The sequence below is a fragment of the Thalassophryne amazonica genome, chromosome 11, assembly GCF_902500255.1.
Source record: "Thalassophryne amazonica chromosome 11, fThaAma1.1, whole genome shotgun sequence".
Lineage (NCBI taxonomy): Eukaryota > Metazoa > Chordata > Actinopteri > Batrachoidiformes > Batrachoididae > Thalassophryne > Thalassophryne amazonica.
In genome coordinates this window covers 453,778-473,134 of record NC_047113.1, presented here as the reverse complement: position 1 = coordinate 473,134, position 19,357 = coordinate 453,778, and the positions used below count along the sequence as shown (strand labels likewise).

The 19,357-nt window shown below is 41.8% G+C and overlaps 1 protein-coding gene across 1 annotated transcript in view; it reads left to right on the top strand.

Moving 5' to 3' along the window:
- si:ch211-159i8.4 (matrix-remodeling-associated protein 5) overlaps positions 1 to 19,357 on the top strand; it is a 186,914-nt gene that overhangs the window by 92,306 nt on the left and 75,251 nt on the right. Inside the window, exons 8-11 of the mRNA XM_034181951.1 lie at positions 1,363 to 1,624; positions 1,733 to 1,936; positions 13,982 to 14,497; positions 14,614 to 14,785. Of these exons, the coding sequence (XP_034037842.1) occupies positions 1,363 to 1,624; positions 1,733 to 1,936; positions 13,982 to 14,497; positions 14,614 to 14,785 (1,154 nt within the window). The remainder of the gene's footprint in view (positions 1 to 1,362; positions 1,625 to 1,732; positions 1,937 to 13,981; positions 14,498 to 14,613; positions 14,786 to 19,357) is intronic.

The following is a 19,357-nucleotide window of genomic DNA, read 5'->3' as shown; positions in this document are numbered from 1 at the left end:
TGAACCCTTCATTTATACTGTACAGTTTATAAAAACAAAGGTGAATTTACTACAAAAAAAACAGGAAAAAGTGTGTAATTATTACTTTTTAATGTAGTGATGTGTAAATGTTGTTTGGTCTGGAAGACACTTTAATCCACTGCTAATGTTAGAGCATCATGCTTGGAATTGTTTGCTTGCTTACATATTCTAAAATTCATAAATTTAAATCTCATAATTACAAGATCAGGATCTCATAATTACGAGATTGGGTTATTTTTATTTATTGTGTGTGTCATAATAGAAAATCGGCCAATTTGTAAACTCCGACACTGCAGTGTGATCACACACCATGGCACATGCAAAGTGTGGATTTCCCCCTAAACCATTCCTGGATGAATGAAACTCCTTCAGCAAGGCAGTGCACAGGGCCCACAGACTGACATGCGCCCGGGTGGGAGTAAGCCCTGCTTTGTCACTCAGTGGAAGACGCCCCGTGCTCCTCCCTGGACATTCATGTGGGAGCACTTCAGGGGAAAATCCACACTGTGTTTGATTGCAGTGTGTTATTATCAGCTGAGCTCAGCCCACTTCTTTACTGAGGGACTGGAAGTACAGAAGTATATACCTAAAACAAATTAGACACCGGATCTTTTCTCATAATTACGAGATCCTGATCTTGTAATTACAAGATCAGTGATCATTTTTTTTAATCCAGTGAATGCAATATGCTTCCATACGTTATAATTTGAGGGGATTTTATTTTTTGAGAAATCAAGGATCCAAACTACTGCAAAAAGTCATTGTTCCTGTTAAAGGTGTTAACATCTGGAACAACTGTCCTGACAGTATTAAAGTACTTGGTACTTTAGTAGGCTTTAAAAGACATTACAAGAATAACAAAATTGCTTGCTACAGTTGAAGACTGAGGTCTATTGATTTATTACTTTCGGGGGTTTGTGTTATGGTTGTATTTTGTAAATTTGAGTTCATTGTCTAACTTTGCATGTTTTTTGTTTTTTTTTGGGGGGGGGGGGTATTGTCGTCATGTGTGTGTGTATGTACATATCTATGTATGTGTATATATTTCTTATTTTTTAGGATAAGGGGTGGCCATTTGCCCTCACCCTTTTGGCCATACGGGATCTTTGTAAGGTGGTTTTGTTATGAGTTGTTGTTGTTGTTGAATTGTGTGCCGAATAAACTCATTCATTTATTCAGAATAAAAATGAGTATCACAAGACTGCATAGGCTCATGTTAGTTCAAGTCCATTGGAGACTCTGAGCATTTTAGCAGCTGTATCAAGTCTCCAAGGATTTAAATGAATGAATGACTATATTTTACCAAATTATAATTCAAATGTTTGGTTTTCATCTTCCCAGGCACACCTTGAGCGTATCACTCAGCTGGGAAGGATAGTGACACCAAAACCTCATGTTAGGTACCACCCAGCACCCAAAACACCCACACCGAGTCCTCCGTCTGTCCACAGGCCCTACATCCCAAAGCCACCAGCAGCCACTGCGTTTTACACCCTGCAACCTCCGAAAGCTGCTAAATCATTTTCTAGTTTCAACCCAACACACCACCTTCAGCCCTCTGCCACCCCTGGGGTTCCATACGGAAGTCACTGGCCTGTCGGTGGTAAGTTTACTCTACAAAATGTATCAACTTTGAGAATATATAAAACATGAAAATGTACCAGTCATGATGACACCATTTCATGTGTCTATATGTCCAATTATGGAGCAGGACGAGTCAGTTCTCTGCGTCCAACCGCGGCGCCTCCTTTCTCATGGCTGTTTGGGGCTAAACCTGGAGCTGCTGGGGAAAAACTGCGCATCACCACAGTGACCACCGCTAGTGTATCAGTACTGGCAGAAAGCGATGTGGCTCTGCCCTGTAAGGCCACAGGAAATCCTGAACCAAACATCGCATGGACAAAAGTCTCCACAGGTACAGAACTACTGAGATACTGAGAATTGTTAAAACTACATTACTGAACTGCACCACAAAGCCTTTTTTTTTTTTAAATTTGGCTTTTATGTTACCATTTTTGAAGTGAAACCAAAATGAAAAATAATTTGTTCATGTTCAAACTGATATCATTCTTGAGATTTTCCCCATTTCAGCATTTTCTGAAAATGATAAATTATTTTAATATCTCATCCTCCCCTTAGGCCACACATACAGTAGTGTTCAGAATAATAGTAGTGCTATGTGACTAAAAAGATTAATCCAGGTTTTGAGTATATTTCTTATTGTTACATGGGAAACAAGGTACCAGTAGATTCTCACAAATCCAACAAGACCAAGCATTCATGATAGGCACACTCTTAAGGCTATGAAATAATAGTAGTGTGGCATTCAGTCAGTGAGTTCGTCAATTTTGTGGAACAAACAGGTGTGAATCAGGTGTCCTCTATTTAAGGATGAAGCCAGCACCTGTTGAACATGCTTTTCTCTTTGAAAGCCTGAGGAAAATGGGACGTTCAAGACATTGTTCAGAAGAACAGCGTAGTTTGATTAAAAAGTTGATTGGAGAGGGGAAAACTTATATGCAGGTGCAAAAAATTATAGGCTGTTCATCTACAATGATCTCCAATGCTTTAAAATGGACAAAAAAACCAGAGACATGTGGAAGAAAACGGAAAACAACCATCAAAATGGATAGAAGAATAACCAGAATGGCAAAGGTTCACCCATTGATCAGCTCCAGGATGATCAAAGACAGTCTGGAGTTACCTGTAAGTGCTGTGACAGTTAGAAGATGCCTGTGTGAAGCTAATTTATTTGCAAGAATCCCCCACAAAGTCCCTCTGTTAAATAAAAGACGTGCAGAAGAGGTTACAATTTGTCAAATTGGCCTAAAGCGAAATGGAGGAATATTTTGTGGACTGATGAGTAAAATTGTTCTTTTTGGGTCCAAGGGCCGCAGACAGTTTGTGAGACGACCCCCCAAACTCTGAATTCAAGCCACAGTGAAGCATGATGGTGCAAGCATCATGATATGGGCATGTTTCTCCTACTATGGTGTTGGGCCTATATATCACATACCAGGTATCATGGATCAGTTTGGATATGTCAAAATACTTGAAGAGGTCATGTTGCCTTATGTTGAAGAGGACATGCCCTTGAAATGGGTGTTTCAACAAGACAATGACCCCAAGCACACTAGTAAACCAGCAAAATCTTGGTTCCAAACCAACAAAATTAATGGCTTGCCGACGTGAAGAAATCAAGAAAAACTGTGGTTATACAACTAAAGAGTAGTTTAGTGATTCACAGGATTGTTAAAAAAGCACTTTGAACATAATAGTTTTGGGTTTGTAGCATCAACAGCAGATGCTACTATTATTGTGAACGCCCCCTTTTCTACTTTTTTTACTAATAGCCCAATTTCATAGCCTTAAGAGTGTGCATATCATGAATGCTTGGTCTTGTTGGATTTTTTTACTGGTACCTTGTTTCCCATGTAACAATAAGAAATATACTCAACCTGGATTAATCTTTTTAGTCACATAGCACTACTATTATTCTGAACACTACTGTAATTAAATTAATCCAATCAAATGCGACTGAGTGGAGATCCAATGGGTCATTGAGGCAGAAGCAGAAAAACTGAAATGAACAGAGACCTGAATTAGTTACAAGATTGGTAAAGATTTGGTTTTGAGGTTAAAAACAAACAAACAAAGAATATGAGAATGGCAACTTTTGTTTCATGCCATTTACTTATGTCTAGATGTGTTAAATGTCTTGGATCAGACCACAGTTTTGAAGTGATCAAAACTATTGGGACAGATGAGCCTTCCAGTGAATGACACATTATATGGCTGCGATGCTACGCGCACTATGATTGGCTGATTGCTGGTCTGACATTTTCCCATATCAGACTGTTTTCCATGACAATCAGTCTGAAATGCGTTTTTTCTTTACAAACGAGAAGCTAAAAATGCAATTAGAAAATGCAAGTCGGACATGAACGTACTCCATAAATATCTAAACAGCATCTGAAAAAACACACAGATGGAAAACTAACCAGCTAACGACGGACCTGTTAGCAAGTTCTTCATGGAGGTGAAGCGAACAGGTTGGACCACAAGCTTTCAATAGCTTTCACATTCGGGCAATACTGTAAGTTTGTGTGTTTTTATATATATATATATATATATATATATATATATATATATATATATATATATATATATATATATATATATATATATATATATATATATATATATATATATATATATATATATATATATATATATATTAATTGGCATATAATAAACAAATTATTAGCCTCACTTGGTCGGCCTGTACGGGGATATCAGACCTCCATGTTTCTCGCACGGACCTTGAATTGCTCTGTCCATACTGACAACACGTCGGTCTGATATTTCCCCATACAGACCTCGCAGTCCATTAGTAATCCTTTTATTATTATATGGCTGCGATGCCACGCATGCTGTGATTGGCTTATTACCGGTCAGATGTTTTTCCATATCCGGACCGGTTTCCATGACAATCGGGCCAAACACGTATTTTCTTTATGTAATGGAGGCCAGCATGTGTCGCTGTGCAGATGTAGTAAGTAAACCTCACCCCCAACAGCTCAAAAGGATTCTCTGGTCACAAGGCCAGAGCCCTGGTTTTTAGCCTTCTGGTTAGAGTCAGACTTCCATGCGGAGGATCGTGATTTTGCGTCCCAAGGGGAGCGAATGGGCGGAGTCATAACACAACGCAGAGTGCAGCCACTACATGTACAAACCAGGAAGATAAAAATGCACATGAATGGACATGAATGTACTCCATAAATATCTAAGCAGCATCTGAAAAAACACACAGATTGAAAGCTTACCAGCTAACGACTGGACCTCTGATGTGAGCAGAGGAGGTGAAGTCATTCTTTTTTTTTTCTTTCATTTTTGGAGGTGCACTTCACTTCTGCTCTGTTTATGAGCCGTCAGCAGCTTTCATATTCGGGCGTTTGCGTGTTATATATATATATATATATATGGGTGATTCTTTAACTACGGGCACTATTGGCCTTGTAAATGTAATTTCCACCACACCATTGCCTTACAATATAAAGCGCCTTGGCGCAACTGTTTATTGTCATTTGGCGCTATATACATGTGCTCTGATGTCACTGTTTATCTCCATAGAAACTACCCAAACAATCTTTCATACAAACTGTTTAAAGGGACATTACAGTGTTGTGGTGGAAATTACGGCAATAGTGTGGGACAACTACATTTTGTTTAAAAAAAAATCACAACAGTTGTATGACATTGAATACCCCAATTATGTTTTGATTATTTTAGTCAGAGATATTTTAAAACATCAGAAAAATGTTTCTTTACCATTCATTTTTTTAATCATTGAAGATCAAAAGTCTGGGTGTGGGACAAGCACAAAACGGCAATATTTGCATATAATGATGCTGAAAAAAGGTGAAAAAGTCATCATAGACTACTAGAACAAATTTCTTAACACTTTCATTGTAAAGATAACTATAAAAGTGTGAAATTTCCCCTTTTTTATGTTTTTCATACAATATGATCAAAGGACATAATAAGTGCCCATAGTCTAAGAATCACCCATATATAAATAAAAATATGGTGCTTGGTCCGTACTTACGCCTCGGTCTGATATTTCCCCGTACAGCCTTCGCAGTGGGTTAATAATCCTTTAATATTTGGTTCTGTAGCTGTTCTTCACCATACATGCATCAAGCTGTAATGAATTGAGAACAAGAGGGAAAGTTGGATGCAAGTGCATGTGTTACACTTCAGAAAATGATGGGCCACTCATCTCCCATGCAACATATTTATTTTTTGCAGGAACTGCAAAACAGAAAATTGTTGACAGGAGCACTTGGAGTGTGATCTGTACACTGCTTCATCACGTACTGACTGGACTTCTTCTGCACCCGATACCACAGGATGGCTAGGACATAACTGACCATACTGTCTCAATAATTATACAGTTTAACCACATACATCGTCCTCATGAACTGACAGAAATCACAATCTGTTTCTTTGTCTATGAACACATATTTTAATAATGAACTCAAAATTAAGTTTTAGAGTGCTTTTACCCATTCTGTTTATCACTGTTCCATTCTCTTATTCATTACTCTCATGAACTGTATTTATTAAACTACTGATTTTAAACCAATGCATTTTACTATATTCCTCTCCTATTCACCCTTCGGGAGATGAACCTTAACATATTACACTTTCTGATTATAAAGAAAAATGTTTAGTGCAACTTGAACTCAAAATACATGTGTGGAAGAGACTTTCCTCACAGTCTCATAGCTGGATTAGCACTTAGAAAGGATAACACTTGTGTTCCTTAACTTAGCCTTACACTTTAACTCTGCACTGAACTTAGTATTTCAGTTTACACAAGCTTCTCCTAACACATTTACTCTGTTCAACATTCGTTTTGCCATGAATTCATGTTTTTACAGTTGTTCTGTGCATCCCACAGTTGTTAGTTTAGCTCATCTTAACTCATACAGAGAAAGTTCCCTTCTACATTACCACGCTCACCAGACTACGTGTCCACCATTTCAGGTGCACCATGCAGCACGTCACCTTTACACGGTCATAAACTTGTGAATTTACTCTCTGGCTTGACATCTCATTTTTATCCTAGTGCTACACATGTGTTCATTTACAAAAGTGAGTGCAGCCAAAGTTCTGTGAACACAACCATGAAATGTTTGTGAACACCAGCATCTGAAAGCAAACAAATTCTAATTATTCAAATAAAACAAACAATTCTCACCAGGCAACAAGGCATGGTCCATGAATCTGTGACAAAAGTATAACAGTCTCTTCTGTGCGCGCAACAACTGCCAACAAACGAAGCAGTCATGGTATTGACAGAGTGAGGAGGATCTGTGGAGCTAACTGCAAAATAACACACATATGAATCAGAAATCTGGTGATGGCAGATGGTACCACTAGTGCATGCAGTCGGTGTGTCAGAACCCCCACCCACCCACCTTGAAGGCTGGTAACTCAGTACACACTGAAAGGGAGTGTGTCATGCAGCCATCTGTGATGGGTTATTTTTTGGTATTTGTTCAGGTCTGTTCCCCTTTTTAGTCTAAGTTATTTCTTTGTTTTAACAGTCCTTCAGGTTTCATTAGATGTTTGCAGTTCTATGACTTGGGGTCATGTGTTGTATTTCTCTTCACATGGAAGTCTGTTCTCTGCTGCACTCTGGTGTTCTCCTTTTGTCAGTACATGTTGTTGTGTAATCAATACAGGTGTGCCTCATTAGTTCAGCTGGTTATTTAAGGTCACATTTTGAGTTAGTCTTTGCTGGTCCATTGTTTGTTGCTTCTCATGTCATGGTGGTATATTATTGATCATTGAAATTTTTTAAGTTTATTTGTTGACATGTTCAGGTAATTCCCTGGGGCTCAAAGCATATTTGGCTTTTGTTTGTACTTTGTTTTGACTGGTTGTTCCCTCACCCTGTGTTCAGGGTTATTTGTATTTTAGTTGTAACTTTCCTCACTCTTGCTATTTTTTTGAAACCTCACCCCTATTTGGATAAAGCCTATTTTTGTTGAAGCCTTACCCACTCTTGTTTTTGTATATTGGGCTCATTGACTGTTTATTAAAACTTGAACTCACCTCCTGTGTTTTGGCTGTCTTGCATTTGGGTTCTATTTTGTTAGATACCTGGCACTGAATCCTGACAGAGTGAGCCTTGTGACCAAGTGTTTTAATGAATTTTTAGCATATTTTGAGCATATTGTGCTCATGCCAGGTATCTCACCCACTCCCTTTGTTTATCTTCTCGGTAGGTCCACAGGAACCACCCTCGTTCTTAGTCCAATCCACCTGTTCTTTATTCTGTGGGTGGTACTTCGACATCAAGCTAAGAGCAATCCCTAGTTTGTCAGAAAATGCTTTTCCAATTCTGGACATGAATTAAATTAAATGACCTCCAGAAGACCAAAACATCTCAATACTTGCTCAAACACGGTTTCCACAACCTGCAGTACAGTCAGCAAAGAGAGAAATGGAATGAAATGGCAGGAATTGGACAAGCATTCAACAGCTTCCAGGAATACATTAAAGGCCTCAGACAGTGGCAGGGCAGTAATGAAATCAAGAGCCATGTGAGACCATGATGAGCAAGGGACAAGAAGTCATTGCAGTTCAGCTGCTAGCACATAGCTGTCAAGGTGTATGAGAAGTAGCACAGTCAGCACAGAAATGTGTTTATAATGGGTATGATGTTTCAGGCAAAATAGGCTACCAGTACTTTTGCTGAATTAATGTTGTGGTATGAGTGACACCTGGATGATGAGCTGTTAGGGATCTGTGTGTAAGGACAAGAGGATTGGGAAATTGATATGGAACAAATATTTTGTTACTAGAGCATATTGGCGGAGGTGGTGAGTGTTGATTGGTCTTGATTATTTCTTCCTCGATTTCCCACACAATGGGAAGATTGGGAGGTTCTATCATCGATGGTGGTATTGTGTGTCACTGACAGTCATTAATCTGTAATAAAGTATCCACTTGTCATTTTTGGACCCTTGTCTGTTGGTGGTTGTGAAGTGAATGTGGGTAAGGACCACTGTCCACCTTGCAAGGGGGAATTCAATATCCAAGCAGACCTCAATACTTCCAGTAAATGTGACAAAGCAGTTCCTCCAAGCAGTGTCTCTACCCCTCTAGTGCTAACTTTACCAACAGCTGATTACACTGAAGGAGTAGCAGAGACAGGAGGTGTTTATACCTACTGGGACACTATTCATCATATTCACACCCTTATTTTCAACAATAGAGATGTTTGACAAGAGATGAAAATCCCCATCTACAAAGCTGTCAACCCTGCCAACCCTGCTGTACAGATCTGCGATTTGGACCATCTACCACTATCACCTGAAGTCCCTTGAGCAATTCCACCAATGCTGCCTGAGGAGTATCTGGTGAAAAGACTACCGTACCGTAACATCAGCATCCTGGCTAAAGCAAAGCTCCAGAGCATTGAGTCTGTCATCATCTTCATCAAGGTTCATTGGGTGGTTCACATTGTTAGGATGAATGACAGCCGACCTCCCAAGTAGATCTTCTACTGCCAGCTGAGCAAAGGAAAATGGTCTAGAGGAGGGCAGAAGAAACACTACAAGGACCTTCTGAAGCACATCCTCAATAGCTGATGCACTGACTGGAATACCTGTTGTCTTATTGCTCAGTGGCAATCCTGTTGCACAACTCCATCAGTCCTGGGGGCTGTACCGTGTTCTGAAGTGATCATAGAGGTACAGGCCGCATCCATGACCGTGGCAAATGATTGTTACAAACTCAGAACTACAGAGACAGCGGGATGCAAGTATACATGGTTATTTACAAAAGTGAATGCAGCCAAAGTTCCGTGAATACAACCATGAAATCCATGAGCAGCAGACTTTGAAGCAAACAAATTCCAGTAAAACAAACTATTCTCACCAGGCAACAAGGTTCATGGATCTGTGACAAAAGTACAAAAGTCTCTCCTGTGCATGTAATAACTGGCAACAAATGAAGCCAAGTCATGGTATTCACTGAGTGAGCAAAACCAGTGGAGCTGATTGCAAAATGACACACAGCTGTGAATCAGAAGTCTGGTAATACTATTACCAGACTTCTGTGTGTTGGCAGACAGCAGCACCAGTACACACAGCAAGCATGACACAGGCCTGCAGCCTGTCTCTGTTGTTCTTAGTTTTGGGCAGTTTCTCCATTTCTGGTCCTCAGCTGGATGAGCATGTTCAGTTGGGTTGGGTCCGATGACCCAGTTGGACCTTAACTTTTTTGTTTTTGTTTTTTTGCTTATAAAGTTTTGTTGTATTGTATTGACAGAAAGGAATTTTGTGTTTTTTTTTCAGTCTTTCTGTGATGACCTGTTTTCAGTTAACCCATTCATGTCTATTCAGAAGAATCAGAATCACCTTTATTGTCATTGTAATTTGCATTGCAATGAGATTTGAGTGCAACTCCAAAAGGTGCTTTCTGTGGTGCGAGTAATTTAACAATAGATTATTCAGAGTATATGTACAACTAAATAAACACAAGAGAAAATAAAATGTGGACCAAGTAAAATGTAAAACGAGAATTGTATACAGCTGTGGAATCATATTGCACAAGAAACTTGAAGGTGATTAGAGTGATTTGTTATTGTTCAGTGCAATGATCACTCTGGGGAGAAAGCTGTCCGAGTCTGTTTTTCCTAGTTTTGATTGACCTATACCATCGGCCGGAGGGTAGTAGGTCAAACAGGTGGTTGTTGGGGTGGGATGTGTCTTTGCTAATGCTGGCAGCAATGTCCTCCAGGCTGGGCAGAGAGCAGCCAGTGATCCCCTGGGCTGTTTTGATCACCCTCTGCAGCGCTGTCCTGTCTGCTGCTGAGCACCCCCCATACCATGCTGTGATGCAGTACGTCAGGATGCTCTCGATGGTGGCTCTGTAGAACAACACCAGCAGCTTCTCCTCCAGATTGTTTCTCCTGAGCACCCTCAGGAAGTTGAGTCACTGCTGGGCTTTCTTCACCACGACTGTGGTGTTGGTAGTCCAGGAGAGGCTGTCAGAGAGCTGCACTCCCAGGAACCTGATGGAGCTGACCCTTTCCACACAGTCCCCTTGGATGTAGAGCGGGACTGGGTCAGCCCTGTTCTTCCTGAATTCCAGGATTATTTCTTTTGTTTTTCTGGTGTTCAACGGCAGGTTGTTAGCTGAACACCACGCTGTCAGTTGATTTACCTCGTCTCTGTAGTCGGTCTCACACCCCCCCCAAGATGAGCCCAATCACGGTGGTATCATACGCAAACTTTATGATGGTGTTTGTGGGATGGGTCGGAGAGCAGTCGTACGTGTAAAGGGTGAACAGGAGGGGGCTCAGTACACAACCTTGAGGGGAACTGGTGCTGAGTGTGATGGTGGAGGAAAGGTGGGGGCCACGTTTCACAGCCTGTGGGCGGTTTGTGAGGAAGTCCTTGATCTACTGGCAGATGGTGGTGGAGATGCCTAGATGTTTCAGTTTCTGGACCAGGATCTCCGGGATGATGTGGTTGAAGGCTGAGCTGAAGTCCAGGAAGAGCATCCTCACATAGCTCCCCTGGTGCTCCAGGTGGCTCAGCGCAGTATGGAGTGCTGTGGTGATAGCGTCCTCTGTGGAGCGGTTTGCCCTGTAGGCAAACTGGTGTGGGTCCAGAGTGGGAGGCAGACAGGTTCTGATGTGCTGAGAGACCAGTCTTTCAAAGCACTTCATTACCACAGGTGTAAGTGCAGCAGGCCTGTAGTCATTTATGCTCTCCACTGCTGACTTCTTTGGGACTGGAATGATGGTGGAAGATTTGCAGCAGAGTGGAATGATGGCCTGCGACAGGGACAGGTTGAAGATGCAGGTGAAAACTCCAGCCGGTTGGTCAGCACACGCTTTGAGTACCTTTCCAGGTACACCACTGGGGCCGGCCGCCTTCCTGGGGTTCACCGCTTTCAGCACACGTCTCACTTCGTGTTCCTGAAGTGTTAGCATGCTAGTGTGCTGGAGGGTGGTGGGTGTGGAGTTCCTGCTGGTCTGTCTGCTTCAAAGCGGGCAAAGAAGCGGTTCAGCTTCTCTGCCAGCGAGGCGTCAGACCGGGCATTTCCTGGGTTGCTGCTTCTGTAGTTGGTTATATGATTTATTCCCTGCCACATCCTTCTGGGGTCATTCACAGTGAAGTGGTCCTCTACCTTTTTCTTGTAGGCAGCCTTGGCCTCTCTGATGCCTCTTTTCAGATCAGACCTGGCCGCGCTGCACAGGGCTCTGTCCCTGATTTAAAGGTGGTGTTGCGTCTTTTTAATAGGGACTGGAGTGCACTGTTCATCCTTGGCTTCTGGTTTGGAAAAATCCTGACCCTATTGTTGACAGTGACAGTGTCAACACAGTTCTACTGTAAGAGTACGGTGTCAGTGTACTCCTACAGGTTGTGGCTGGAAAATAATTGTCAAGTAAACTACCAGTTTAGCTGACTTTTTAAAATTGAACTTCCTGTCTTCACAGCTGAAACAGAAAGGGGGAAAAACCAAGAGCAGGCAGTCAGTTACAGTGGGGAAAATAAGTATTTGACCCCCTGTCAGTTTTGCAGGTTTTCCCACCTACAAAGAATGGAGAGGTCTAAAAAAAAAAAATCCAGAAAATCACATTGTATGACTTTTTTTTTTTTTAATAATTTGCATTTTATTGTATAAAATAAGTATTTGACCCCCTAGAAAAACAGAGCTTAACTGGTACAGAAACATGTCTGCCATTAGAGGTCAGACGTTTCCTGTAGTTCTTGACCAAGTTTTCACACACTGCAACAGGGATTTCCATACAGATCTTCTCCAAATCTTTCAGGTTTGGAGTTTCAGCTCCCTCCAAAGATTTTCTATTGAGTTCAGGTCTGGAGACTGGCCAGACCACTCCAGGACCTTGAAATGCTTCTTACGGAGCCCCTCCTTAGTTGCCCTGGCTGTGTGTTTGGGGTCATTGTCATGCTGGAAGACCCAGCCATGACCCATCTTCAATGCTCTTACTGAGGGAAGGAGGTTGTTTGCCAAAATCTCACAATACATGCCAAAAAATTGCTGATGTCAAACTCTTCTGCGATTTCTGTGGTTGTCAGATGACAGCCCGGATCAACAAAGCGTTTACTTTGGAAATGAATGGCACATTCCACTGTTACAGGAGTTTTTTGGCATGAAAAGACGTGCGGAGGATTTCGCGCATCGGGATGGAGGCGCAGTGCACAGAACAAAAAACAATGCCGTGATGAAGCCTCACAGGACATGTTGTGGCATGTCCAGCTTGTCCACAATTTCTCGGATAGTCACATGACTGAAAAGCCACCAAAAGCCATCTGAATTTTCCAAATGGTGCAAGAGCTGGGCATGTTAGGGCTTGTCCTGTGAGACCAACACGGAGGTGCTTTCGTCCCGCGCCATGAGTGGCTCTGTGGTGAATTTCTCTGCTCCTCTTTCCATTACAAAAACTCCTGTAACAGTGGAATCTGCCGAAAAAAGTGCTATGTCCAGCTGTCTTGCCATTTCTCTGGTAGTCAGACGTCCCGGATCATCAAAGCGTTCACTTTGGAAATGATCTGGTCGTTTGAGCCTGTCGATCGGCGCGCCATCTGCCGCTGTGGGCTGTCTTTAATCCAGTTGTAATTGTCCTTAATCTGTGTGATCCCCATAAGATCTTCATCGAAAGCCATCTGAATTTTCCAAATGGTTTCCACTTGGCTGTCTCTCACACTTTCTGAAAAAATTTTGATGAAACAAAGCGGCAGTCGGTCAGCCAATTTCCTGACAATGAAAATCCAACGAGGGGGCTGGACCACTCCACCCACAAGGCGTGCTCACAGGAGAATGACGCAACCGACAGGCGTGAAAAAACTCATGCATGCGCACGAAGGTTCAAGCTTGGCTGATGTAATCATACATGATTCAAATACATATAGTTTTTGCAAAAAATAAAAAGGTCCGTTACTAACAGACCTCGTAAACATTGTCAAATGTATGTGTTGTCTTAATTCTGATGTGTGCCATTATTACGGTAAACAAGTAATCGTGGATTAATTGCTGTTTGTCTGTGGAAATGAGTGTGGATGTAATCTCGTTGTTGTTGCACTTGTAATGACAATGATAATAAAGCTATCCATCCATCCTAGAACTGCTGTGTTGACCCCAAGTGACCAGGAGCAGCCAAAAGAAGCAGTAGATTTAAATACCAGAAAATCAAAAGTGAAATTCTAAATTGTCTTCTCAGATTTATCTTTTGATCTCAAACAAATAAATTGGCCTTGTACCAATACTTTCAGTAGGGACTGTACATAGTTCAAGTTAAATACTCTTGAAGGTCAATTTCAAGATGACGTTTTATAAATGTGACCCGCTTGTGTCAGAATTCAATGAATACTCATAATTATCTCTAATCTCTCTGTTCCCTTCTCAGGTGCCACCATCCCAGCCAACACCAAGCATGGCCCTCGTTTTGAAGTCTTGAAGAATGGAACATTTGTTATCAAAAGTGTCCAGCTCCAAGATAGAGGTCAATACCTCTGCACTGCTCAAAACAGGTTTGGGTCAGATCGCATGGTGGTCACCTTAACTATCCAGACTGAGGCTCCCAAGATTCAACCTCCAAAGTCCCCAGAGATACTAATCTATCTTGGGAAAAGTGTGATGCTCGACTGTCTTGCTTCTGGAAAGCCTCCAGCACATATCTCTTGGATCCTTCCAGATAGGACATTTGTTCGTGAAGTGGCTTTGCATTCTCTCTTCTCCCCAGTGTCTCTACTTCCAAATGGAACTCTGCTAATTAAGTCTGCTAATTTCTCCAGCAAAGGGGACTATAAATGTATTGCAAGCAATGCAGCAGGTGCTGACACAGTCACCTACAATCTCCATGTAGCAGCTTTGCTTCCAAGTATCAGTGAAGGAAACACGGACACTATGATCATTGAGCCAGGTATACTAAACAAATGCAAAGGTCTCATAAACATCTGCATATAACCTAAGAAAATATTCCCAGCGCTAGGTACCATATGATTGTGATGTATACTCATTAAAATTGTCTCTAACTAGGGAGGAGTGTATATGCCCACTGCTCCCCCAAAGGTGAACCAGTACCCACACTGAAATGGATTCTCCCAGAAGGGATACAAGTTAAACCATCACAGTTCCTGGGACACAGACTGTTTATCTTCCCCAATGGCACACTGTATGTGAAGAATGTTTCACCAAGCGATGCTGGAAGGTAGGAACCTTTCAGTCCGTTTTCATTTTATTCACTGTGCCTGGATGCACTGCTCACATGTATACCATATATATATAAAAAAAAAATTTTGTAGTATAAGGCACAGCATATTTTTTTTTAAACTTTTTTTTGAGGTCCTGTGACTTATACACCAGTACGATTTATGGAAACATGGAAAGGGGAGTAACCTGAGGATGCTGAGGGTAAACTATTGTGTGCAAGTTCAATCCAGGGTAGTTGTGTAGACCATGATGCTGGGTGTTGAGAGGCGAGAATCCAGAGATCTTTCTCTAACTCTTGCCAGAACTCCCTCCAAAAATTGGACATAAATTGAAGTCCGCAGTCGGACACAATATCCTGCAGTAACCCATGTAACTTAAACACTTTAACATAACTTCGGCTGTTTCTTTAGCTGATGGAAGGTGTGGTAAAGGAATGAAATGTACCATTTTTTGACAGGCGATCTACAACAGTTAAAATCACATTGTGTCCCTTAGAGGGCGGAAAACAGGTTACAAAGCCTATGGAGATGTGCGACCACAGGTGAGTGGGAACAGCTAGTGGCACCAAGGCGCCCGCAGGCGGATGGTTGGACGATTTATGCATAGCGCAAAGTTGACAGGCACTGACATATTCTGTAACATCCTTATTAATCCCTGGCCACCAGAATCTTTGTTGTACAACAGATAAAGGCTTAAGTCCTGGGTGGAAAAAATAGACAGCTTTCATGGCACCAGCGTATCACATGCCCCTGAGGCCTTCGGGGATAAAAAGTCTGCCCTGTGGACAACCAGCGGGAACAGGCTCATTGCCTAAAGCCGATTTAACCCTCAGCTCGATATCCCAAATGAAAGCAGATACGAAGCAGGAACGGGCAAGATGGTTCCTGGACCCGTAGGCTTGTCTACCGGGTCCCTTGATGGGACAGTGTATCTGGTTTACCATTTGTTGAGCCTGGTCAGTAGGACAGCATGAAACTGAAGCGGCTGAAGAAAATGGTCCATCTGGCCTGGTGGGAATTAAGATGTTTGGCTGTGCATAGATATTACAGATTTTTGTGATCAGTATAAACTATGAATGGAATTTGTCCCCTCCAACCAGTGCCACCATTCCTCCAAGGCCACTTTAACCGCCAACAGCTTGCAGTCACCGATGCCATAGTTTCACTCCACTGCAGTCAGTTTTTTTTGACAGGAAGGCGCACGGGTGCAGCCTGTTGTCTGAGGGGTTTCTCTGTGATAGGTCCGCTCCTACCCCCATATTAGAAGCATCAACCAAAGAACTGCCGAGCGGGTCAGGAAGGAGTAGCATGGGGGCCACGGTGAAGCATTGTTTTAGGACTCTGAACGCCTCGCCACACTCCGGCATCTAGACAAATGGTTGGAGGGACCAGGTGACAGCATGCAGGGGCGTCGCAATCATACTGAATATTCGAATGGATTTACGATAAAAGTTTGCAAACCCTAAAAATCATTGCACTTCTTTTCAAGACATGGAAATGTCCCAGTCCCTTACCGCCACAACCTTCTCAGGATTCATTTTTATTTCCCCCTCAGCAATAACAAAGCCCTGAAAGGACACTGTGGGTGTGTTTCTCAGCTTTTACGAAAAGATCATTTTGCAGTAGGGTTTGTAATACTGTGCATACATGACGTGCGTGAGTCGCAAAATCAGGGGAAAAGATTAGGATGTCATCCAGATAAACAAATTTATTCAGGAACTCCCATAGCACATCACTGACTAAGAAGACAACTGGTGCGTTCGTGAGTCCAAACGGCTTGCCCAGGTACTTATAATGTCCGGACGGCGTATTAAAAGCCATATTCCACTCATCTCCCTGTCTTATCCAGACCAAATAATATGCGTTGTGTAAGTCGAGTTTAGTAAAAACCTCTAAAACTCAAATGCAGAGGAAATGAGCGGCAGCCGATGACATTTCTTTACTGTGATGTCATTAAGGCCGTGCTAATCAATGCAGGGTCGGAGAGACTTATCTATCTTTTCAACAAAGAAAAACCCCGCCCCCCTGGGTGATGACGATGGTCTAATCAAGCCACCTGCTGAAGACTCCTGGATGTATTCATTCATCGCACTGTGTTCAGGTGCGGACAGAGAAAAGAGCTTTCCCCGCGGTGGACTCGCACCGGGGAGAAGCTCAGTAGCGCAGTCGTATTTAGGATGAGGTGGTAAGGATTTAGCTTTAACTTTGTTAAAAATGGCTGCTAAGTCATGATAACAAACAGGTACCCTGACTAGATCTGGATTCGAACCATCGGAGTGCATTCAGATTTTGACAAACATACATTTTTGCAAGCCCGGACCTAGGAAATAATTTCCCCCTTCATCCAATCAAAATTGGGCCTGTGTCGTTGCAACCAGGGGTGCCCCAGAAAGATCGGGTGAGTCATATTATCCAAAACGTGGAAGCTTATGGATTCAGAGTGAGTTTCAATTTCACTGACTGAGAGCGGTGGAAGATTTGACCCAATACGTGGCCATCCATGGCAGAGGGCGCAAAAGCCTATATAAGCTACACTAAAACTATAAAGGAGTATATGGATGACTTTGGTTTGGTGGATAGTTGGAGAATAAAAAATATATTGACAAAGGAATACACATTTTTCTCTCCTGCATATCAGTCTCATTCTAGAATAGCCTTGTTCCTCACTAGTAATTCTAAACTCCCAAAATTAATTCCAGAATTAATTCCATCACTATCAGTGATCATGCTCCTGTGTCACTTTCTGTACAAATAGAATCCACTATTAAACCGTCTCACTCATGGCGCTTTAACACCTCACTTTTAAAGGACTGAATTTGATAAACTCATAAGAAGAGAGTGGGCAGACTTTATACAACCCCTGGCAAAAATTATGGAATCACCGGCCTTAGAAGATGTTCATTCAGTTGTTTAATTTTGTAGAAAAAAAGCAGATCACAGACATCAAATCAAATCAAATCAATTTAATTTATATAGCGCCAAATCACAACAAACAGTTGCCCCAAGGCGCTTCACACTGCAAGGCAAAAGCCATACAATAATCACAGAAAAACCCCAACGGTCAAAACGACCCCTATGAGCAAGCACTTGGCGACAGTGGGAAGGAAAAACTCCCTTTTAACAGGAAGAAACCTCCAGCAGAACCAGGCTCAGGGAGGGGCAGTCTTCTGCTGGGACTGGTTGGGGCTGAGGGAGAGAACCAGGAAAAAGACATGCTGTGGAGGGGATGACATGACACAAAACTAAAGTCATTTCAAATGGCAACATTCTGGCTTTAAGAAACACTAAGAAATCAAGAAAAAAAGATTGTGACAGTCAGTAACGGTTACTTTTTTAGACCAAGCAGAGGAAAAAATTATGGAATCACCCTGTACATTTTCATCTCCCAAATAAACACCTGCATCAAATCAGATCTGCTCATTGACATTGACCCTATGTGTCTTTTTGCAAGGATTGTTTTTGCTCTATGGCAAGATGCATTATAATCTTGAAAAATGATTTCATCATCCCCAAACATCCTTTCAATTGTCCAAAATATCAACATAAACTTGTGCATTTATTGATGCTGTAATGACAGCCATCTCCCCAGTGCCTTTACCTGACATGCAGCCCCATATCATCGACTGTGGAAATTTACATGTTCTCTTCAGGCAGTCATCTTTATAAATCTCATTGGAATGGCACCAAACAAAAGTTCCAGCATCATCACCTTGCCCAATGCAGATTTGAGATTCATTCATCACTGAATATGACTTTCATCCAGTCATCCACAGTCCACAATTGCTTTTCCTTAGCCCATTGTAACCTTGTTTTTTTCTGTTTAGGTGTTAATGATGCCTTTCGTTTAGCTTTTCTGTATGTAAATCCCATTTCCTTTAGGCGGTTTCTTACAGTTCAGTCAGACGTTGACTCCAGTTTCCTCCCATTCGTTCCTCATTTGTTTTGTTGTACATTTTTCGATTTTTGAGACATATTGCTTTAAGTTTTCTGTCTTGACGCTTTGATGTCTTCCTTGGTCTACCAGTATGTTTGCCTTTAACAACCTTCCCATGTTGTTTGTATTTGGTCCAGAGTTTAGACACAGCTGACTGTGAACAACCAACATCTTTTGCAACATTGCATGATGATTTACTCTCTTTTAAGAGTTTGATAATCCTCTCCTTTGTTTCAATTGACATCTCTCGTGTTGGAGCCATGATTCATGTCAGTCCACTTGGTGCAACAGCTCTCCAAGGTGTGTTCACTCCTTTTTAGATGCAGACTAACGAGCAGATCTGATATGATGCAGGTGTTAGTTTTGGGGATGAAATTACAGGGTGATTCCATAATTTATTCCTCAGAATTGAGTGATTCCATATTTTTTTCCTCTGCTTGGTCTAAAAAAGTAACCGTTACTGACTGCCACAATCTTTTTTTCTTGATTTCTTATAGTGTTTCTTAAAGCCAGAAAGTTGCCATTTGAAATGACTTTAGTTTGTGTCATGTCTGTGATCTGCTTTTTTTTTCTACAACATTAAACAACTGAATGAACATCCTCTGAGGCCGGGTGATTCCATAATTTTTGCCAGGGG